A 25274-nucleotide genomic window follows, 5' to 3' on the forward strand; every position below is an offset into this window, starting at 1 on the left:
CTAAAACTGATTCCTCAAGACCTTACTCTTACTCAAAATCCTTGTGCGGAAGTAATTTGCTCTAAAATACAACTCAATACCAATAAAGCCATTAACATCATCTGTGCATATCTCCCCCCTGGAAACAACATCAACACCCTTGAAGATATACTCTACCAACTTTCTATCAAACTTCCACAGGAAACTCTAGTCCTAGGTGACTTTAATATAGATTGGCATAACACTAACCCTACCTCACATATCAGCCTCTCTGGCTTCAAACAACTTATCAATAGCCCCACTAGAATCAATAAAACAAACAATAAAGCTACTACCTTAGACTGGATTCTGACTAATACCCCTCAGCAAACCTACCAAACAGGCATCCTTCCTGACAACCTTAGTGACCACTCACTTACCTTTATCATTAGAAGCAAAACAAACCTAACCTTACCCACAACTTTTTGAACTCTTCATTCAAAAAAACATTTTAACCCTGATCAGTTTCAAGCTGAACTATTCCAATGTCATTGGGCCCTCTAAAACATCTCCCACTCAACAAAGCTGTGGAACACTTCAACTCAACATTCCTAGCAATACTTAATCAACACGCCCCAAGTCGAACCATTAGAACTAAAACTAAAACTGCTCCTGGCTAACCTCAAATACAAAACATAAAATCGCCCTCAGAAATAAATCTTGGCATAAGTGGCGTTCCACCAAAAGTCAAATAGACCACCAAAAGTTTAGAGAGCTTAGAAATAGTACTAAAAAAGCCATCCTAACAGACAAAAAGAACTATTACTTTCAACTTCAAAACCACCAAAAGGAACCCAAAAAATTCTGGTCGAGTATTAATAGTCTCCTGACCCCAGGCCAAATAATTACACCAAACCCTCAGGATTCTGACCCTGACAATCCCACACTAACAGCCAATAACTTTAATTCCTTCTTCACTAATTCTATACAAACTCTAGCCAACCAACTATCTCCTGATACTTCTCAACTACCTCCAAATACCTTAATAAATACCATTCCTCCCCTTCACCTACAACCTGTATCTACCTCTTATATACAATCTCTCATCCAAAAACTCAAACCTACCACCCCTTCTGCAGACAAACTTCCTGCTGAATTCCTGCAACTAGCAGCAAAAGCCATTGCTTACCCTGTCTCTATATTGATAAACAGATCAATAAAAGAAGGTATTTTCCCAGCAATCTGGAAGATATCACATATCATACCCCTCCATAAAGGAGGCAAATCTTACGACTTCAACTATCGTCCCATAGCACTCTTATCCCCCTTAGCTAAAATCACAGAAAAATGCATACATAAACAACTGCTCAACCACCTCCTCAAGAATAGCCTTCTGGCTGACACTCAACATGGTTTTAGACCTGATCACAGTACTACTACAGCTCTTCTTCTCCTTCACCAACACTATAAACTTAAACCGCAACAACAATAAACTTACATCTTCACTTTTCATAGACCTTTCAAAAGCCTTTGACATGGTTAATCACACACTTCTCTTGCACACACTAAAATCTCTGGCCCTGGAGCCTTCTTCCCTTACCTGGTTCGCTTCCTATCTTGTAAATCGTCAGCAAGCTGTACTCTGGAAAAATTCTCTCTCTACTCTCCTTCCTATCTCTTTAGGAGTACCTCAAGGGTCTATCCTAGGCCCACTTCTATTTTCTATCTTTATTAATGACCTTCAATCATCTCTACCTAATACTACCTGCATACAATATGCAGATGACTCCACTATAATCTGTACTGCCTCTTCTCAAACTGAACTCCAGTTTCAAACACAATCAGCCTTCTCAACTGTTGAACAGTGGTTCTCCAATCGCTGTCTACTCCTTAACCCCAAAAAAACTAAATTATTACTCTTCCCATCCACCCGTAAATCTACTTTGATAAACTTCTGTATTACTTCAACTGACAACACCATAATCTCTCCTGACTCAACTAAACTTCTTGGTGTTATTATCGATAATAATCTCAACTATGATTGCCACATCAACACTACAATAAAAGCTGTTAATAAAAAGATTGGATCCCTATACAGAATAAAGCCCTTCCTCACACCTGAAGCTAGGATAACCTTAGCCCAAACACACCTTATCTCTACCCTTTTGTATGCTTCCTCTATTTACACTAATCTATCCAAAAGTAACCTTAAGAAACTTACTACATCATACCACAATATTGCCCGCTTTGCCACCTCCTCCCAATTCAGAGCTCACCACTGTATAAACCTAAAACAACTACACTGGCTGGAACTCCCTAACAAGCTCATTTTTCAACAACTCTTAATAGCATACAAAATTCTACACCAACCTTCTAAAACACCAGCTCTTTCTAACCTCCTGACTCCTTATATCAACCTGAAACAACTACGCTCCTCTGATAAATCACTTGTTAATAGTACCAAAATTATGAATTCTGCAGGCAATTCCCTTTTCTCTAACTCAATAGGTAAAATATGGAATAATCTTCCATCTAGTTTGTCCTCTTTGCCTACTCTCCCACTATTTAAGAAACAACTTTCCATACATCTTAATAAATTCTGGCTTTGCTCTTGTACCAACCCAGACTAGTCTGTAAACACCCTCATGTTTGTTATAAACTTTTTCATCCACTTGTATTTCATCTTCTACTCCAACTGAGTTATTATCCCTTTATTGTAAATATTACTTAACTCACTAGAAAAAAAAAAAAAATGTTTGTGTTTAAGATTCGATACCTTATTATATTGTTTTGATAGTTGCTAACCTCTGACCTCACTTCTTTCCGACCCAAAATTATTCTGATTAGTTAAGATATTTAATATGTGTACTTACATTTTTTCCCTTTGTATAATACAATTGTACTTTGTCTTTTTATGTATTTCCAATAACTGTTTCTATCCTCTGGAGCTTTTCTCCCCGGGCCTCCACTGAAAATGGACATTAATCCAGCTGGACTAGCCCGGTCAACAAATGTAAAATAAAATAAATAAATACTTCAAAATGTTAGACAGTGTAGACTACACTATTTGTAGTGCAGCATTTATTCTTTATTATTTTAAACCATAAGCTTCCACTTGAAACAGAAAAAAGCAACTTCACCCTGCCCCCCATGTGCCTCCTGAACCCACAAAACAGTGACCTAGAAGAAAGTCTCTTATGTGGCCTCTTTACCTCCAGCTGATTACTCAAAAGTATACTGTTTGGCATAAGCAACTCCTACAGCATTTTCCTCCATGGCTTCCTTTCAGGGCTACACATTTCCTACAGCCAAACCACACCTCTACTTCTCAAAGTGTTACATAAATATCACCATGAAGATTCTGCAGAGATGAAAGTTTATTGACCCTATCCACATCTACCCCGCTTCCACTGCAATGCATCTTTTATACAGCTGAAGAAATCCATAGTTATGACTCATTTTGCAGTCAAGTGGTTTCACAGCAGTCCCAGCTATGGTACGGCATTTATTAACTGTTTTAAGCACATAATCTAAAGATACCAGAACGTTTACCAAGTTGCTACAATAGCCAAAATGGAGATGAAGACGACTTCTGGTTCCTTTTTCCAAGAAGATGGAGACGTTTTACAAACATCCCCTTGTGAAAGTTGCCACAGACTATATGGAGTAAAATACAGAAGAAGAAATCTGTTAGTGGTTCAGAAAAATTCTCTTTCCTGGAGTGTTGTATGGGTAAAAATGCTGACTTCTCCACTTGAAGTTGCAGTACCAGCAATGATTATACAAGAGGATGAGCAGACTTCTCAGTTATGGCTCTCTGTGCTTGTGTCAGCATGAATGCCTTATGTGCAACATGTTGAAATACAGGTATTTTGGTAGTTTCTGCCCACTAACCATTTAGGATCAACATGCTCACTTATAGCCAAACAGTCTCCTCTCCTCAAACTGCCAGAGGAAGGTGGAAGATAACGGTCATCTCGGTAGAGCGAATACTCAAGATACTACTGCAAAATTGGACTTGATACACCCCACCAATCTGCAAGCATATTTCTACATTTTGGGGGACAGATGAACTTCAGTCTTCCTAGCTGGGTCTACCCACTTTTGGCAGATTGTCTAAGCAATAATCTTTTTTAGGGCTGGGAGGGCAGAGCCAGGAAGTCTCAAGGCTACTGACACATCCCTAAATACTGGCTCCAAAGACAGAACGATTCCGAGTTCAAATGTCTTTTCCAAGAATACTGCCAAAAGCTTCTTGTTTGGTAGTGGACTTCTGATGTCCAGGCCCTGGGGTACAAGGATCCGTCACCAACTATAGCAACCATTTAAATACATATTTTGTATTTGTTTGCCAGGGTAGTGCACTGATCTCAATGGACCATTTGCAAGTACAGTCCAGCTGAATAGGATCACATAAGGAAGGAACAAAACATTTACAAATACAAGGATATACTAAAAAGCAAATATATACACATTTAAAAATGCAAGAATATGCTACAACATTTAGTGCAAGAAGCAGTTAATGTCAAAACATGAATGAAAAATGGAATTATGCTTAGCATACCTTTATGCATAAAATGTAGCCATAAAGACAGAGATGGCCTATTCTACAAGAAATAGCAGCATATTGTATAGAAAAGTATGAACACATTACAAGAGGTAAGTGATTACAGTTACAGAAAAAAGGACAGTATCAAGACAGAGGTGTGCTCCAGGAGATTTCTGCACTTCCAGCTTGGGGCTGATCCTCAGCTCACAGCCCTGCCATTTGGTTTTGCCACTAACCCCCCCCCCCCCCCCCCCCCAATGTTCATCAAGTGTATGGTAGTAGCCGTAGCCTGGCTTCAACTGAAGAGATTGCAGGTCTTGAGTGACTGGCTCCTCCTCACTGCCACCACGGCAGTATAACTTGTCACAGCCAGAGTTACCTTACTCCAGTTGTGTGACCAGTTAGAGGTTCGGTCAATTACCAAAAGTCAAGTTTACAACCTGTTCAGACCTAAAAGAATTCATAGGTTGCCACTTGGATACTGTGTCAGTGAAACTGCCAAGCTTCAAAGTGATCAGCCTCCGATCCTAAAACAGTAAAACTAATGCTTGCCTTTTCAAAGCCTCCAGCCTGTTCAAATTTGAAACTCCTAGGTCAAACAGTAGTTTCAGTAGGATTGGGCCCTCTAGCAAGGTACCATACGAGGGCTCTGCAATGGACCCTTGCAGTGCAGTGGTCAGCCTTGACACATCCAATGGACTTTGCAGTAAGACTGACAAAAGTATGCCATCAGATTCAGTGGTGGTTACAAACTCCCTTAATGACCAGTGGGAGACTGTTTGTTCTTCCCATTCCTGCAGCCATGGTCATAACGGATGCCTCTTCTTGGGTGGGGTGGAGTATTTCGAAGGGTGGATGGTTCAAGAGCTCTGGTCTACTGAGTAGGCCAATAGCCATATCAATGTTCTGCAGACTAGGGCTTCCCTCTTTGTGCAGGCTTTTCAGGATGTCCTCCCAGCGGTGTGATCTTGATAGAGGACGGACAATATCTCTGTCAAGAGGCCATGAGGTTTTTTTTTTTTTTTTGCAGTGGTCGATCTCTTCTCTACAGTTTCTGGTTGTAACTCACATCCTGGATGTCCAACATTCTTTCCGACTGTCTGAGCAGGAAAATTCTGCTTCCTCATGAGCAGTCTCTAAAGATTGACTGCTCTTACCCTGCGCTACGACAGTTTGTGTTGCAATCCCTTCTCCTCCCCTTCCAACACCAGTGCAACTGCTATTACCAGACTCTCTTCATGGGCAGTGACCCAGAGATGCTGTTCCGTAAGGTTGGCCCCCATTACTCCTGTATGCATATCCCCCAGTTCCTCTTGCAGAGCAGTGCTCCTCATAGCTCTCTTCTGGCTTTGTCAAATGTGGTTCCCCGTTCTGTGTCCTCTTCTGTATTACTCCCTTGGGTTGTGAATCCCATTCCAGATCTCATTTCTCATCCAGTTGGTCTGGATCCTCCCAATCTGCAGTTCAAGCCAACCGCATGGTTTCTCCAGTTCCCCTTGATAGCCAGGAATCCCAAGCTGTCTGACAGTTTGTCATTATATTGTCATCGTTCCAAAAGCTTTCCTCTAGAAAGGTGCACTCCAGTAAATACACATGTTTTGTAATGTGGATGGAATCTCAAAGATTTGATTCCTTTTCTGCACCTTTAGAGTTGGTCTGGATTTCCTGGCTTACTGTTTTACTCAGGCTCTAGCTTTTTCACTATTAAAGTACAGGTAGCAGCTATTTCTAATTTTCATGTGGGTAGGTACAATGTGCCCTTGATTGCTCTCAAGGTTCCAAAGGCTTTTCTCAAAAGGTACCTTTTTTGTTGTGCCCTCCCGATAGTGATCATGTTCCTCTCCGGGATTTACCTTTAGTGTTGCAAGTCCTTGAAGGCCCTCTTTCTGAACCTTCTGCTACTTCAGACTTGGAAGTTATCCTTCCTCAAGGTCAGTATTCTCGGTGAGAGACTCCTCATGGTAGTAAAGATGCTTCCTCTTGCACTAGCTCTTACCTGTGACCTCCTGCAAAGCTGAAGGAGAGACGGTAGAGGCGTGAAGCCACACCAGGGGAGCAGATTGGAGACCGACCCGCATAGGTCTACTCCTGGAGGAGACCAATGACTGGTCACAGGCTCAGATGAGAAAGCAAGCTGGAACATGGGTCAGGCGTCCTCAGCCAACCTCCATAATGAAGATGGAAGGGGACACTGGCCTCCCGGAGCCAACAGTCCCGGTACCAGAAGACAGACAAAATCCAGGAGAGCTACTGACCACTGAAGCTCTTAGTGGGTGGGGCAATCCCAAAGTTGGAATCATCAACCCCGACTTGGAAACACCAGCCTTGACACCATGGCCCAAAGGTCTGGTCAACTCCAAAAAGTTGGAGTTGACAAGACCAAGCTAGAAACTGGAAAAGACAGCCACACTGTCAGATCCGGCAAAGAGGGAGGGAATACAGCTGGGCCAGAGGACTCCGGATCCAAATGGGCCAAGGGAGGAAACCAGGGCGATGCAGCAGTGGTTCTGTGAACAGTTCCTGGACCCGAAGAGTAAGACCCAATTATATTTTGGTCTAAAAAGAGGACCCATCAGCTTTTCCAAATTGGAAAGCTGTGAAACTGCCCACTGATCTTTATGACCAATCAGACGAAGCCACTGACAAGGGTTTGAAAGATGAAGATCCCATCTGCCAGATCAGAGCCTGGGAGACTTGGAACTGGGGTGGGGAAGGCAGACTCTTGTGGAGTGGATGGGGAAAGAAGCTGCCCAACCTGATGGAGCCCCTTTATCCAAAAAAGGATTGGGAACACTACATGCCAGAGACAGAGCTTAGTTCATAAGCCAGCACAGAGGGCTATTGACTCCAAGCGATCGAAGCAGATGCTGAGGTGGCCTGGGCACCCAAAGGACATGGAACCTTTGGTTCCAGCAAGGTAAAAGAGGGACAAGGAGCAGACACAAAGAAATATCTCTTACGATCCCCTTGGAGGTCTTGGGAATTCTTAGAAAAAGAACAGTGCCCATCAGATCCAACTCTTCGTGATAAAGTAGAAGATAAGGAACCAGCTGGAAGTCCCTTAAGGACAAACTTTGCTCAGTTAACCGACTGTCCTGGTCCCAAGCCCCTCACAGATGGAATATGGGCAGTCTCTGTGTCTCTAAGAACTGCCTCATGAGATCAACATCCCTAGAGAACAAGCTTTCGGGAAGACCTAGACGAAGCAGATGAAGAAAGTCAGGTGATCTCCATGGGGAACAGGACAGAGACCTCCCGAGCAGACGCCGAGGGGACACAACTCAGCCCAGTAGCCACTGAGGAGGAAAAGGGCAGAGGAGGGGGTAGCTGTCAGAGCTTGGAGCCAAACGAGTTGGTTCTGACTGTTTGGATTTCTTCCGGAGTGATTCTGAAGAAGACCACAAGGGAGACCACCTCCTGGGAATCCTTAGACTCGTTAGCCAGGAGTTGAGCCCCTGATGTGCAAGGGATCCCCAAGGTGGTGGAAGGAAGAAGCAACCCCTTTAAGATTAGTCTGCTTCTCCTGTCTGCCATAGCCCTGGGATGAAAGGCCCTGCAAATGTCAAAGGGGGCATCCAAATGGAGGAGTCCCAAACAGTACACATACTCCCCTCCCAGTGGGCATCAGATAAGGCAATCTTCCACCCACAGGAAGTGCACTTTTTAAAGCCTAATGGCTTTTGATCAACGATGAGTACAGAAAAAAGGTAGGAAGACAGAAGAAAATTTTGTTGTTCAGGAGAAAAGGCTAACAGACAGACCCAGAGTCTAGATAGGAACGGAAAGGCAAAGGAAGAGAGAAGACAGGAAGGAAGACACAATAAGAACGAAAAACTCACCCAAAAAAGAAATGGAGAAACTCAAGCCAGAACTCACTGCTAAGACTAAGTGTGTCAAACTAGATCTGAGGTACTGTGGGGGAGCAGGGCATTATGGGTAGGAAGGAGAAGCTCATGTCAGGACTCTTGAACTTCGGAACCATATTTCCCACTGGTTAATGCAATGAAGTAGACATCAGTTCAGAAGTTGTATATTTAAGTGAGAGAGTGAGAGATGAAGCACTTACAAAGGTGAATGAAAAAAGGGGCTATTGGTCCAATTGTGTTTCAGACCCTTCAGAATAGCTGTGGGGGATGGTAGGCTTGTGTTGATGTGTGGCAGGTTGCTGAACTCAATGGGGAAGTCAATACATGACAGTTTGCATGTGGTGGTGTTACAGCGGTCCGACAGAGTGGAGTTGTGTTTTCTGACCAGTCAATAGGTTGATTTCTCTTCAGAATCTTTTAGGTTTGGCTAAAATGGAGATTGGTTTGTTTTTGGTAGTGGTTGATTTTTTTTTGTGTCTGTAGATTGACTGCTTGGCTAGGGTGCATAGTTAGGATTATTTGGTATGGGACTCTACAGAGGGGTTGTACTTCCAATTGTGCCATGCTTCATCAAGTAATCTGATGAGATGTCTGAATTCATTAGATACTCAGTCATATTTATGAGATCGAATTAGCCTTTATACTAAGGGAAAGAATTTGTTTTGCAAGTGCAGCAGAGTACTGGCAAGGTTGTTTGCTACTTCACTGGGGTCTTTTATGGCAAATACTGAGCTCGATCAAGGGTATCAAGGTGTTTTTTGATATCAGTAATATTCTGAAGGTGTTAAGTTTGGGTTTATAATTTAATGTTAGATTATGTACCGAGAAAGTTATGGGACAGTGATCACTGAATGAAGGTGCATGTACGGTGAGGTTAGATATCACTGTAGTATTAATAGCTATTACAAGATCTAGTGAAGTGTTCCTATTGGATTGAAGGTTTGGTCTGGTGGCTTAAGTGTTGGTTTGGGCAATATATAAGCTGGACAGGAGCTCGGACATATCAATAAGGAATTGTTTGAAGTCTCTAAGAATGATTAGGTTACTGTTTTTGGGAGCTTTGGTATATATCTGCTGGATGAGGGTATGGAAGTTTGGTAGTGAGGTTGGAGGAGGTAGGCATGCTCTCGCTATAACCAGGCTTTTTGGTTGTTGCTTGGAAATTTTTATAAGACCCAGTCAGTATCAGAGTCTAAGTTGCTGTTAGCCCATGCAAAGATTGTGTGGTTAAGGCCATCTATGAAGAGAATTAATGCCTCTCCCTCACAAACTTTTTTGCCTGGCCTGTAATCTATCTTTTAGATATGAATAGTTTAGCACAAACCATACCATAAATAGTTCAGCTTCTCTCCCCTACACCCAGCCACGGATATCCCTGTGTGACTAATTGTGTCTGCAATGCACCACCCCTCACTCCCATATGGGAGAGATATCAACAGAAACTCCAGACACAATGGAGTCCCTTGGGGGTAGCTGCCTCATCTCCACCAGGAAGATCCACTGCATTTGTCCACCCCCACCCAGGATGGGCATGCCTATCCTTCCCTGCCTGCACCATGAAGCACACAAGCTACTAATCAAATTTGGACAGCCTGGGATAGAGTAAAGACTCCCATTCCTGCATCCTGTATGCTACAGGTGTAAGATGTTTGCCAGTTATCACAAACACTCATTTCATAATTCCTTAGCATGCCACTCTAACAGACCATGGCTACCCTACCATTAACTTTTAAATACAACAGAAAAAAATATTTTTATATACTCTACACAGGATTATTACCATCAACATTTTTTGTGTTACACGACTGCAATTTTAGTACTAGACTGCCGTGCCAAACCTACACTAAACTGTGAGGAGTCCTTGAAGCACAGATAAATACAGACCTGTACATTCACAAAACCATTCAAGCTCACCAACTGATTTATAAAAATTATATATTCCCCGTTCAGGAGGAGGGATGGGCCTCCTTGAAACTGATTATACGTATAGGTCTGCAATCATGGGACTACATACAATCTGCCGACCTCACAAGACCCAAATGTAGTGAAAGTTTTGAAACATGAGAATAAATCTAAAACAATGTATCTGCTTAGTCTAGCAGAAGCATATAGACATCAAACAGGAATGAAAAATCAAACCAGAAGCAGATAAAAAAAAACCCAGTTAGCAACTGAATGTGCCAAAAAACAAAAATACAAGGTGAAGGACCAGATGAGAAGGCAAGAAATGTGGAAAATGCATGAATATAGTTGCAAGCATAGAAAACTTCTGGAAGAGCCTCATGTTGATCAGAAAGGAACACAGGAACAGGTGAGGCAAATTCAAACCAAGAGATGAAAGGTTAATACTGGCAGCCCAATGTAATGAGCTACGTACACATTATTTTACAAAGTCCATTGAACATGTAGAAGAAACAGACAAATGTAGGTTTTGTAAAACAGAATTAAAAACAGTTGCACACCTCATTGCTGGTTGTGACATACTAATGGCAGGACTGTACATTGAAAGGCACAATAAATGTGGCAAGACTGTTGCACTGGGGATTGAGCAAACATTATGGCATTGAAGTGGCTGAAAAACACTGGAAGCCTGAGGCACAAAGCATCATAGAAAATTATGAAGCCTACATCACACAGGATCACACATTATCAACAGCTCAAAAGATAAGATGCTAGAAAACTGGATATAGTAGTCAATGAAAAGACAAAAGTAGCATTGATCATTAAAAAAAATAGTCACACCCACTGACTACAGTGTCTTGTGTACAGACAGACACAGTCAGATTCAATAAAGCCTACACTAAAGTGACACACACAATGCACACCTTCCTACTAATATGCTTGCAGCTTTAAATATTGGCAGAGATTCATAAAGGTTACCATTAAGTGTAGACTATATGTACCCGTAATGTAATCTTTGAGTGACTAAAGCACAAAAAATGTGATAAGAATTTTACTGAATACATATCGTGTACATTTAATGCAGGCTTTATTGAATCCAGCCCAACAAAGTCATAAAATATCACGATCTGCAGGCAGAAATGATAGCAATGTGGAAGAAAGATACCCAGACAGTTCCAATAGTAGTAGGAGTAAGCAACGGGTCTTGTAAAAAAAAAAAATATATATATATATATATTCATATTTAGATGCATACTAATACATATAACTCCATATGAATTGCAAGAGAAGTCATCACTGGGCACACTGTGGGTGCTGTGAAGAGCACTTCTGGCTGACATGAACTTTAACTGTACTTACCCAAAAAACTTGGGAGAAATTAAAAAAAAATATATATTAACAGCAATTTTTCTACTATATCACTCAGCCTCTGACATACATATACACAGTTCTAAATGTTTGGACGATGGCACACAACTCTATATGGAGTGCTTGTCAAGTCCTATGTGTAAAAGTTGAAATAGTGTTACAGACACACGCACACCTCTAGTCTAGCTCCCTTAAATGAGTAGCCTACTTGGTAGCAACGCTCTCCATTTTGTTAGATATTCCAAGAGACAATGGCTTAAAGTTTAAATGGAATGGAGTGGGGACAACATCCACTGCAAGTCAAAATGCTAGCCACTAAATGATGCTGCAGCAATGTGTCAATTTGATACCTTTCGCCTCTCTTCTGCTGCTTCTAGTTTCTTTTGGATCATTTCCAAAGAAACATCCTTCTTTTTGGGAGAGGCAAGTGGAAGTTCTGGTGGCGCAGCTTCAGCAGAAGGAGGGCTTAGAATAAGCTCAAAAGCCTGCCCTGATGCTCGCTTGTCCAGTTCCTTGACTTGGATATCTGAAACAAAACAAATTTAAAGTTAGCAATAATACTAAAGCTTCAACAAGGTGGTTTACTTATGAAGACACTTCTGGTACATTGCAGGATATCACTAGAGACAGATGGCTTCCTGCATTGATTATGTTCAAATTGTGCATTTGGAGGTTAAATTAAATAACTAACAGAAAGGACACTAGAGTTAAGATAGCAGCTTAATCTTCACATGACAATACCATAGTGGTGACAAATGCCTGGCAAATAGAATTCCAATTGGAATATAATGAACAGTAAAAAACTGTGCAAGGTATTTATTTAGCACTACAAACAGATCTATGACGTAGAAGCAATACATGCAGAAAAACACCAATACTTACTTTTATCACCTTTTAGCACAGTGCCCCCTCCCAAATGTTATCACCAACCTATGCTACACCTTGAGCTAGAGCCCAGACGCTGGTCTTTAATCCTTGCATAGCCTGATAGACAGGTGCCATACTAAATTCTTCAGAGGAAGAATCCAACCAAATTACATGTGCAGATGAATCTAGAAAGACAAAGCCAGATTCTTAGTATAAGAGTTAACACATGAAGCAGACCATCACAAGTGAGTCAGTGTCAGGGTTCATCCTCTTCACCGATCAGCATCTGTCATTTTCTTATATGTACTCATGACATCAACATCTGATGTCAACTGAAGTCGTGTCCCAATTTGAAACTACAGAACTTTCCTTGCGGTTTGAGATGGGATCTTGACAATTCTTCCAGGATGACGTGATCAATTTTTTTTTGGTCAAGGAAGAAATCCTTTATTCATGAATTAACTCAAAAATATACATAATTCATGCAGCCTTCATGCTTGGTACACTTCTACTTACTGCCCTGGTTGCTGTCCACTGTCTTACAGATGATCCAGCCCAGCAGCAAGGCTCACAATTCTTACATTTCCCCTTCTCCATTTCATTTTATTTCTGATAAACTTTCATTCACTTTTCCTCCCTTTACATTTAAACAGAAAATTTGCTTCCTGTTTTCCACTGCTTGCCTACTATACTACTTACAGGGGGCCAAATAGTTTACTAAGTAGTCCTCTTTTCCTCACTTCTCTATTTTTTTCTATCACTTCTCTATTTTTTTCTAAGCATCCAAGTCTCCTTTTCCCCATAATCTCTCTTTTTTTTTTTAATTTGAAATTTGTTTACGGAGAGTCTGATAGGATAACACTTCAATGGAGGACAAAAGGGAAAAGCTCCACATTGACATAATATGGCTAAATCTTTTAGGAAAATTCCACACAAAAGTGAAATATACTAAACATTAAAACTAACCAAATAAAGGAGGTGTGCAAGTTTGGCACAATGGTTAAGATTTTCACCTCAGACTAGGTTTGATTCTGACTTCAGGTTATTGGGTAGACTTGAAACAACCCTTCAGGTCTGTTAAGTACAGTTGTGTACACTTACCATAAATGTAGATGTTAGAGTGCATTCACTTGTTGCAGTCATTACATTTGGGTAATCTGCTGGCAGGTTGCCCTCGGTCGGGCCCGAATTCCAAAGTCTTGGGGGTCCTGCGTCGGTTGCGGTCTCCTCTTCCATGACGTCAGGTCATCAGGGGGTATAAAACATGCAGCCAACACAATTTTCTTTAGTTTTTGTTGCCCCAGATGTCAGGTGCCCCCAAAAAGGTAGCAAAAATATGTATATAAATACATGCATCAATATAAACTTTACCTTCATCTACAAGCAAATACACCACATAGGTTGTAGAAGATAAGAGAAGGAAAGATGAACTCCAGAATGAAAGGGGGATGGCGGGAGGGTAACCTGGGCTGCAACAGTGAATACACTCAAACATCTAAATTTATGGTAAGTGTACACAACTGTACTATGTTCATGTTTCAATGTTGCAGTCATTACATTTGGGTAGAATCCCAAAGCTATGGTTGGGTGGCAGGAGCTAAATAGCATTAGGTGCGGCTATAAGGCCCTGCAGAACTGCAGTGGCAAAGCCTGCCCTGGACTTAGAGTAGAGGCAAATGATAATGCTTTGTAAAGGTGTGAACAGAACTCAGCAGCCTCTAGAATGTCTTTAGTTGGTACTCCTCTGAGAAAGGCTGCTGAAGTAGCTGCAGCTCTGGTGGAATGGTTTGGGCACAGGTTTATCATGGTGTAAATAGCAGAAACGGATGCAGGGGCTTATCCACTTTGAAATAGTCTGCTTTGAAATAGCCTTTCCTTCTGATCTTGCAGCATATGCCACTAGTAATTGCTCAGTTTTTTTTCTTAGAGCTTTAGTTCTGCTCAAGTAGAATCTTAGCTGTCTGTGCACATCCAAGGAATGCAGAATTCTCTCCCCCTTGTTCTGCGGATTTGGATAAAAGGTTGGCAGATGAATAGTCTGGTTAAGAGCCACACTGGAAACCACCTTAGGCATAAATGTAGGATTTGTCCTCAGATGCCCTGTCTGGGTAAAGTATGATAAAAGGCTCTACAGCCATGAGAGCCTGTAGCTTTTCTTGCTGAAGTAATTGCTAGTAGAACTGTTTTCCATGACAAGAACTTTATATCAGTGGTAGCAGCTGGTTCAAATGGAGGCAGGGTGAGCTTTTCCAACACATAATTGAGGTCCCATGCAGGTATTGGTGATCTTCTAGGAGGCCTTACATTTTCTCTTCTCTAAGATACTGCTTTAGTAAAGGATGAGAAAAGACTGGTGGCTCTGTATTGTTATTAGCTGAAAAGGCAGAGGCATGAATTTTAATTGATGAAAAAGATAGGCCTTTGTCAAGCATCTCAGTTAAGTATTGTAATATCTGAGGAATATTTGGTTCTGCCGTATTAGTTCCTTGTGCTCAATTCCAAGCACAGAATCTCTTCCATTTATCAGCATAAGATTTTCTAGTACTAGGCCTTCTGGCTTCCAAAATGACATCCATCACAGCTTTACTGAGAGGTGTTGCTTGTTTAACTACATGATCAGCCATGCTGCCAGGTTCAGTGTCTGAAGTTGATTGTTGGGACAGTAGTTCAGTAGTTGAGGTCTTGGAGGTAAGGTCCAAGCTGGGTACCGAGACAAGTTCCTTAGGACTGGGCACCAGTACTGGTGGGGCCAGTCCGGGGCAATTAGTATAATCTTTGGTTTCTCTCGTCTGACTTTTAGGAGGACCTTGGGAAAAAGAGGCAGAGGAGGAAAGGCGTAAACTGATAGGTTTTTCCAAATGAAGGATAGGGAGTCCATTTTCCATGCTTGTCTGTGATAAGTCCTTGTGCAGAATCTTTTCAATTGATAATTTTGAGGAGAGGCAAATAGATCTATGTCTGGGCTCCCCCATTTCTTTATCATGCTGAAGACTTGCGGATCTAGTTTCCACTCGTGGGGGTCCATAAGGTTTCTGCTTAAATCATCTGTCAAGAGTATTTTGCTTTCCTGGCAGGAATTGAGCTTGAAGATGTATTTGGCAAGTCAAAGCTGTGTCCCACAGTGTCATGGCTAATTTGCAAAGGGGGTATGAGTGTGTGCCCTCTCTGCTTGCTTATATATCACATGACCGTGATGTTGTCCGTCTTTATCAGTAATTGTCCTGGATGAAGTAAGTCCTTGAAGGCTGTTAGGGCATTTTGAACAGCTAGCATCTCTTTATGGTTGATATGTAGATACAATTGCTTTGGGGTCCATATGCCCAGAATGCATCTTCCCGCCATGTGGGCCCCCCCAGGCATAATCTGATGAGTCTGTTAAGGTTTGGCTGGCTGGGGGTAGAGTGAAGGCCAGTCCCATGTTTTGGTGACATGCCTTTACCCACCATAGAAACTCCTGTTGTAGGCAGGGAATGAGATGAATCATTGTTTCCAGACTGTGACAATGTTGACTCCATAAACTTTTTAGGTATCATTGAAGTTTCCTCATATACATTCTTGCATATGGAATCAGTAGGATGCAGGATGCCATGAAGCCCAAAGCCTGCAGAAGTTGTCTTGCAGATAACTGGGTTTTTGTTGCCATCAGTTTGAAGTAAGTAGTCAGTTGCCTTTGCTTGTCTGGCGTGAGGTAAGCCATCTGGGCAATTGTATTCAAGCTTGCACCCAGGAATGCTATCTTTTGACAGGGTACCAGTTGTGATTTATTTTCGTTTATTGTGTACCCTAGGCATGTTAGAAGCCTTTTCACAAACGCCAGGTGTTAAACGAAGAATGTCCTTTTCTCTGCTTGAATGAGACAGTCGTCCAAGGATATATCTGAATACTTCTTTGTCTGCAAAATACAATTACTGGTGCCAGGCACTTTGGCTTATCTACTGCACCCAGGGTCTTTACAAAGGGCAGTGCAGAGAATTGGTAATGCATTAAGCCAGCCTTGAATCTGAGGTATCTTCTGCACGATTGTCTTATTGGGAAATGCAGGTATGCCACTTTTAGGTCTAATGTCACCAGCCAAGCATTCTTGCCCAGCAAAGTCAGCATTTTAAATTTTGGAATGTCCAGGTATGTGTTCAAAAATTGATAAATCCAGTATTGGCCACCAGGCCTTGTCCTTTCTGGGTACCAAGAACAGTCGAGTAAAAACCTTGTCCTTTTCCCTGTTCTGGTACTGGCTGAATGGCCCCCATATCCCATGAAGGATGTAATCCGTTTCTGTGCCTCTGCCCACTGATTTTTTGGCAGATCTGACCAACCGTTTGCCATTGGCAGAGTATGGAAATGGAATCTGTATCTCTGTGATATACTATGTTGCACCCACTAACAGGACAGGGTTATTAACTGCAAATTGAGCAAAAGGTGCTAATTTCCCCCCTAAGGGTGCTGCCAAAAGATAAGTGCTTGGTGCAGGTAGAGGGAAGTCATTGGGACTGTTTCCTGTAGGTTTGCGCTTTATCTCCTCCAGATTTGGAGGGAGAAGCACCCTATTGCTTTGACCTGTATGAATCTTGCGCCTGGTATCTGGAACCCTTAGGGCACCTGGATTTGCTCCTTTGAGCTCTGACACAGGAAAGGACCAATTTTTTTGTAGGCCAGTGTCTACTGAATCTTGGTGGCTGCACTTGTAAGAAGTCTTTTACAGTTTGCATGGAGTTAGCTTAGTCTTCAATTTTCATTAAAACCTCTTCTGCCTTAATACCAAACAGTATCATGATGTAAAGGTGCATCTATCAATTTAGCTTTAACATGAGCAGGCAAATGTTGTTCCTTTAACCAGGCATGCCTCCTAATGACAGAACCAGCAACTGCGGCCCTGCAGGAGGCCTCTAAGGAATCAAAACCACATTGCAAAGTATGTTTTCCAACCTGTTCAGCTGCATGCAATAATTCCTGCAATTCTTTATTTTTTGCACATTCAGAAATCATCATTTTCTGTTTCAGCACATAACATGTTGTTGATACTGGAACATATGACATTGACAGTTTAAGGCCCTAACTGCCAAGGTAGCAGATGTATAAACCTTTTCCCCCCATCTATCCAGTGCCCTTGAATCTCTGTCAGAGGGGGTAGGATTTTTTGCTGTTCAGACCTCAACTCCCTTTGGACCCTGTGAAATAGTTTCAGGCTCAGCAGCAGGGTTCCTAAATAAAAATTTAGGAGAGTCAGGGACCCTGTAATATCTGTCAGGCTTGCTGGGAGCCAGAGGTAAGGAGTCAGGGGTCAAGCCCGACTCCGAAAACACATCATCCACAATGTCTAAAACAGGGGGTATGGCTAAAGGCCTGTGCTGAGGGAGAAGGAAATCCCTGAGCCTTTTTTGATTCTCCCAGTGAAAATGCTCCCTAAAAGTATGCAATGTTTCGCCAAATGAATAATCCTCAGGAGGTGATGCAGATGGTATAGACTCCTCTGCATCTAAATCCTCATAGGGAGGTATAGATAATTCCTGATCAGAATTCATAATCAGTGTCTTGCCTAGGCCTCTTATCTGGAGGGGGATGGGTACCCCTGATAAAGGTAATAAGGTCTTCGGTCATTTTGATCAGCTGTATTTTAGGCATAGAGGCCTGCGCACGTGGCTCATGCGTAGTTTTTTTAGTTTTAGAAGTTGCTTTTGTCTTAGGTTTTGCAGCGGTCGTCAGTTTGATATACAAATGTTGAGGCCTGAATATATCCTTAGAAGCCGGTGCCTGCTCAAGCGGCTCCGGACCCATCCGAGGGAGATGCATTCGTCGGTTCAATACTTTGAGTATCTCGCGGCATGCTGCACTCCACATGGGTGTTGTAGGGGCCTGTGACTCGAAAGTAGTGGGTATCAGGGGCTGCGAAAGCGCCTCACTGAGTACTGGCGACTAGCTTAGGAGAAGCTTTGTCGTCTGTTTTGGACCTCAACTGTCTTTCTCTGTCCCTTTCTTTGTGTTTTTTTATGTACTCCGGTAGTCTGATTGCTATCCGACGACATTTCTGGGTAGTTAAACCTGCTTCCAAAATACTTTGAGGCAAAAATATACAGACGCTTAATAGTGCGCTGGTTAAATCTAGCAAAAAACCGACAGCCAGACACATTGTGATCAGGGCCTAGGCAAGGAATACAGTATAAATGGAAATCCTTAGGAGGTATTTGCTTTCCACAAGTAATACTTGTATTAACTTTTTCTGACATTGGTATAGAGCAAAAAAAAGTTTCCCCAATGGGGTACTTACTTTAGTGAAGACTTCGGTTCTGAAACTCGAATATTTCAGTAGTCGGCTGACTTGCACTTGCGAAATGCTTCTGCTTCGGAATGCTTCTGCTTCGGGCACCACGTGGCAAGAAAGACTAAAGAAAATGGCATCGGCTGCATGTTTTATACCCCTGACATCATGGAAGAGGAGACAGCAACCGACGCAGGACCCAAGACTTTGGAATTCAGTCCGACTGAGGGCAACCTGCCAGCAGATTACCCAAATGTAATGACTGCAACAGTGAAACACGAAGAACATCCTAGTATTCATCTATGAACCAATGTGAATCTTGCCAGGGGTTGTAAGAATGTGAGGCGAGATGGAATACATACATCGAACATTATGGTGAGTACATAACTTCTTGATGTTATGTAGTCCAATCTCGCCTCATTCTTACCCGTGGGACAGCGTCCCCAGCACCTAAATCCTGGGAGGCTCAGTGGAAAATACTCCTAAGCACTGTGGAACCAAAGGAAGACCTGCCCCTAGATACCACATCTAACTTGTAACTAGTAACAAAGGTGTGAGGAGATGCCCAAGTAGCCGCAGCACAAAGATCATCCATAGACAATCTGGTCTGAAAGGCTGTAGATGTAGATACAGACAGAGGAGAGTGAGCCTTCACCCGGAACCGTAAAGCTTTTCCCCCTGAGGAATAAATGAAAGAAATACAACTGGAAATCCACCTGGACAACGTGACTTTGGAAACAGGAGACCAAATTCTGTTTTCCGAAAATGAAACAGACAACTGATCAGATCTTCTGAGGTCTTTCGTTCTGTGCAAATAAAAACGTAATTGTCTGTGCACATCCAACTGATGAAATTTGAATTCTGCCTTGTTTGAGAAATGCGGAAAAAGCACTGGCAATTCAATAGATTGGTTAAGGTTACCGACGCCACTTTGGGAAGAAAGGAGGGGTTCGGTCTGAGAGAAACCCTGTCCTTATGAAAAATCAAATAAGGGGGTTTGATTGATAGAGCTTGAAGCTCCGAAACGCATCTGGCTGACGTGATGGCTACTAAAAAGACAGTCTTCCAAGTTAAGAATTTTAAATTGCAAGGGGATGCAGGCTCAAAGGGGGTGAAGTAAGACCCTGTAGAACAAAGTTAAGTCCCAAGGCATAACAGGTTCCGATACCAGAGGACGAAGTAAAGTGCCCTTCAGGAAAGCCTTACAGAGTATGTGCCATCAGGCTAGGTTCACTGCGACATGAAGGTAGAAATAGTCGCCAATTGGACTTTAATGGTTGCGACCGCTGAATCCTGGTTAAAGAGCACAGACAAGAACTCCAATACAGATGAAATTAGAGCGGTGTAAGGGTCACTCTTTGGCATGCGCCCAGATTGAAAACCTCTTCAATTTGCTGTAATAAATCTTCCTGGTCGAGGGCTTATGAGAGGAAGATAAAATATGAACCATCTCCGGCGAAAATCAATGAAGCCTAACTAATGATGGAAGTGGAGTAGCCAGGCTGTCAACCGGAGGGTCTGAAGAGAGGGATGGAGCTGCTCTGACATGTGTGTCAGTAAGTCTGGTTGTGGGTCCAGTATCCAAGGAGCGTTCTTGAGATAGGGATGGAAAAAGGGGAACCAAATTTGACAAGGCCAGTGTGGGGCAATCAGAATCATTTTGCTTCCCAAGGATTGCACTTTCTGAATAACCTTTGACAGCAAAGGGACCGGAGGGATGGCATATAGTAGACCGGAGGGCCAATCGTGGACTAGAGCGTCCCTGGGTGACTCTCACTGAGGGGGGATCAACATGAAGTAGCTGCTGCATTTGGCATTGAGGGGGCTGGCAAAAAGGTCGCAGCAAGGAAGATCTGTTCTGCAACTTGACAGTTCAGGGACCACTCATAAGGCATCAGAATAGCTCTGCTTAGCCTGTCTGCGATCACACTGGACGTCCCCAGAATGTGCGTTGCCACCAGAAAATGTTGGGAAGACAATGCCCCCTGCCACACTCACATGGCCTCTCTGCAAAGGGGATAAGACTTGGTTCCTCCCTGCTTGTTCAGATACCACACCACTGACATTGTCCGAGGGGATTGCAATAGTCCTGAGAGGGGGATAAGACTTGGTTCCTCCCTGCTTGTTCATATACCACACCACTGACATATTGTCTGAGGGGATTGCAATAGTCCTGAGAGGAAGAAAACTCTGAAGTGCTTGCAACGCTAGTAGCACAGCTCTCATCTCCAGGACACTGATATGCAGATGCATCTCTTTCTCTTGGCACGTGCCTTGGACTGTCCTACCTACATAATGCCCCCCCCCCCCCAATCTGGGAGACATCCTTGGTCACCATGGCAACCGGGGGGTGCAGGAACGAAGGGCTTTCCCGCATTCAGGTTGTCAGTGCGAAGCCACAAACTGTTTGCACCTGTGAGTAGAATAGGGTGAGAAAGTGGAAGACGTTGAAGAGACCACTGGGCAAAGAGTAGCCACTGAAGGAGCCTCATATGTAACCTTGCCAGAAGGACTAACATAATCGTAGCAGCCATTATCCCCAACAGTTGGAGGACCCATCTTGCCTTCGCTCTTCTCAGAGGGAGCAAGGCGTAAACCTGTTGTTGTAGGACTCAGATTCTTTCCTGTGGTAGAAACGCCCGCATGAGGACAGTGTCTAGATCGGCGCCTATAAAAAGTGACATGCTGTGAGGGCAACAAGGCAGATTTTTCCCAGTTCAATGTGATGCCCAACTGCTGACACAGGTGGACAGTAGTGTCCCTGGTCTGAAGTAGTAGATGCCTGGTGGTGGCAGTAAGGAGCCAGTCGTCCAGATACAGAAACACTTGGAATCCCTGATGTCTCAAGTGAGCAGTCACCACTGCCATGCATTTGGTAAACACCCTGGGGGCTGTGGTGAGACCAAAGGACAGGGCTCGAAACTGAAAAGGACTGGCTCCCAGCAGGAAGAGTAGGTGACTTATGTGGTAGTAAGCATCATTGAGGTCGATGGAGCACATCCACACTTCTTTTCCCAACAATGGGAGAATAGACTACAGTGTGACCATTCGAACTTGGACTTTTGCACATGGGTGTTCAATTGATGGAGATCCAATATGGGTCTCAGGTCCCCTGTCCTTTTCGGCACCAAAAAGGATCTGGAGTAAGTCCCTAATCCGATCTGGTCTGAGGGGACATGTTGGATGGCTCCTTTTTCTAGCAGCTTTGAAACTTCTGATCTCTTTGACTGGGTGGAATATCCGGGATTTTCTTGATTTCAGGGGGATTTGACAAGAAGGGTATTGCATATCCTCCGGAAATTATTTGTAGAATCCATTGGTCCTGGGTGATATCTTGCCAGGCCTCCGAGTATAATGAGAGTAGACTCCCGACTGGCTCCAGAAACGCACAGTTTGGCCTCCCATCAGGAGCGGCGGTAGGGAGAACCATGAAAGGAATCGTGGTCTCCCGAGTTGCAGTGGCCTCCTCTGCCCCTAGGGAGGAGTCTCCCTGAATAACCACCCCCTCCCCTGCCTCTGGAGGGGGGCTCACCTTGTGCACCGGGGAAAAAAACTGATTTCTTGAACCACATTTTGCCACCCCCCTGGACCATGGGATAAGGCCTAGGGGGAAGGGAAAACCGGACTCCTACGGCAGAGAGTTTTTCCCTCCTGCTCGCACCTGGTGAGGGTGTCTTTCACCTTGGTTCCAAACAAAGAGGAACCATCAAAAGGGGCGTTGGTGAATGAAGACTTGAAAGCCTCCGCGGAATGACAAACGCACATCCAGGCCTGCCTCCTAAGAGCAACTCCTGAACTTGCTGCCCTACTCTCTCCCTCGGCTGCATAGGAGATAAGCCTCATGGAGGAGTTTGCAATGGAATTGAGGGTAAACATCTGAGCTTTGCCCGTCTGGGCCACCGCCTCAGAAACGTTACCCATGAGAGTATCTCCAAGCTCCTTGAAGAGATCTCTCTGGAGCTGTGTAAAGTGTGATAAGTAATTCAGTGACCGTAAGGTAAAGGTCTCTGAAGAAAATGTACATTGTACAATAGTTCTCATTCCACATTGCTGCAGTCCTAACAGTCCTAGTCTGTCAGTAGGCCCTAATACCAAAGTATATGGCTGGATCGCCGGTCAGGCTGCATTAGGATCTGACGCCAGTACGCCAGGGTACTCAACAAGCAATGCCGACGCCCATCCCTCAGTCTTTTCTTGCCCCAGATGTCAGAAGACCCTAAAAGACAATTCCAAAACCAAAACTCCAAAAATACATACCTGCAAAAAATATGTACAACAAATAAAAATTACCAGAATATAACCTTAGAGAAAGTATGCACTGAACTCCAAGTAGCTGCCTCCAAAATATCCTACACTTCCCATACCGGTCCATGGTCCTAGACTCTTTGTTAGGGGGATGGACGGTGGAAGAAGTCTCGGCTAATTCCTTCTGGATGGCAGCTGCCACCACCATGGCATCCACAGGGACACCCTTGGAAAGAAATTCCTTATCAGGAGGAGCAGACAAAAATTTATTGGGTCTTCTGGGGACAGGTTCCACAGAGTCAGGAGTTTCCCACACCCTTCGACAAACGAAATCCATAAGCTCGAAGGGTGGAGACACCCAGGAGGCGGAGGGCTTAGCACCAAAGGCCTTCAGGAAGACAAGACTCCTCCTCAGATGGGGCTTTGGATGGCCAGTCACCTCTATTTCAAAATCTCTAGGATGTCAGAGGAAGAAACATCTTCAGGGGATGACTTAGGGGACCCCTCAGATTCCTCGAGGTTAGTGCCTTATGTAAGAGACTCATCCTGGGAATCTATGTGCTTCCTCTTGCACGTCTTCTTTCTGGGTGTTCTGGGTGGCTCCTCAGGCAAAAACTATGAGGGGTTTTCAGAAATGTGGGGACCACTCATGGGGATATCCTGAGGCCTCGGGGCTCCTCTGTCTAGAGATAGATGGCGATCAGAGACCTGCACCGGTGTAGCAGGGGACAGAATGACCGATCCGCATGATGCCACTGACGACCTGGCCAGCGCACTCTGCATGGCCTCGAAGGGTGGTTCTCTCAAGTCCGAAGAACGACCATCCTCCGAAGCCAAGACAGGAGTCAGACTTCCCCACGTCGAAGCACCAAGAGGGAGACTAGGAGCCGAGAGGTGTCCTGAAGCCTCTCTCTTGGGTCCGACCAAAGAATCCTGAGTCCTGAACCCAGTGGACGGTGCAGGCGGGGTCGGAGCAGACGTCGGCAACAATAAGCCAGGAGGGGCTGTCGGAACTGACCTAGGGACATCACACGGAGCAGAGCACTCCAGCTCCGAAAGCTGAGATGTGCTTGGAGGAAGAATCGAAGCAGGTTGAGGGACCGGCTCTGGGGCTGACTGGGTTGGAGTAAAGAACAATTTTGCCAGAACCGGTGACTGAAGGAGTCTCTGCACCACTCTATTGGCGTTCATATCTGATAAGGTCTTGGAAAATTTGGAGGATAAAGAAGGAGATTGAGACCTCCTCTCTGAAGGGGACCTGCGAGGAGGGGATACTGGCCTAATGCTAGGCGATCGGCTCCGAACAGGTTCCAAGAAGATTGGAGCCGAAGCAGGATCCATAACAACTGACACTACCTGTGGCCCCGAGGACAATGGAGCAGAGGATGTCAAAGAAGACTTTGTTATTTTCTCTGGTGGCTCCGAAGAGACTGATGGATCCAGTGATCTCTTTTTTGTTTTAGAGGATTTTGCCTTAGAGCTGGAAGCATTTTCCAGACCCTCCTCGAAGGGGGGTTTCAGAAGTCCCTTCAAAATCAATTTATTCTTCCTTTCCTGAAGAACTCGCGGACTAAAGGCATGACAAACTGCACGACTCCTGGAGATGAATCGCTTCCAGACAATACACACAGACAGTGTGTCCATCAGTAACGGACATTTTATAACTGCACCTAGAGCATTTCGTGAAGCCCGATGGCTTGTGCTCCTTAGTATCTTTGGACATAGTTAACCAAAAACAATTAACCACTGAATAAATGGACCAACGGTCAAACAGTCCCAAGGCGGGAAAAAGCCTACAACAAACAGAATACCACACGATCTCTAAGTTAAATGATCCTTAGACACAAACACAAGAGGGGAAGGACTAATACCTCTAATTTAAACTGTTTTAGTCCCGGTAACCTTTTATGACACAAGGAAAACAATGGGACAGACTAGGTCCTCTAACTGAAATGGGCCTAGCCCGTTGGAAACAGCTAGTGGGATACCACAGAAAAAAACTATCAAAAACACAACTTTTCCACAAGACAAGACAAGAACACACAATAGCTATTAAAATTGCTTTTTTTTGCAAAAACTTTAAAGAAAAAGGGTACTTAGCTACAGCCAAGAGCGAGACCACGTCCGAGCTACGAGTGGCAAACGAGATCTGGGGATAGAGAGCAGTGCAGCATAGGATACCATCTTAGACTAGCCAATAGAAAGACTTTGAGCTAAAAATGTTTGGCAGAGTCAGAGCAGACATTCGGTTCCGAACCCACGGGTA

The 25274-nt window shown here is 43.7% G+C and overlaps 1 protein-coding gene across 1 annotated transcript in view; it reads right to left on the reverse strand.

The window, feature by feature from the left end:
* STMN1 (stathmin 1) overlaps positions 1-25274 on the reverse strand; it is a 256875-nt gene that overhangs the window by 127196 nt on the left and 104405 nt on the right. Inside the window, exon 3 of the mRNA XM_044060049.1 lies at positions 11994-12169. Within this exon, the coding sequence (XP_043915984.1) occupies positions 11994-12169 (176 nt within the window). The remainder of the gene's footprint in view (positions 1-11993; positions 12170-25274) is intronic.

This window comes from Protopterus annectens, chromosome 1.part2 (genome assembly GCF_019279795.1).
Source record: "Protopterus annectens isolate FY-2018-M chromosome 1.part2, PAN1.0, whole genome shotgun sequence".
Lineage (NCBI taxonomy): Eukaryota > Metazoa > Chordata > Ceratodontiformes > Protopteridae > Protopterus > Protopterus annectens.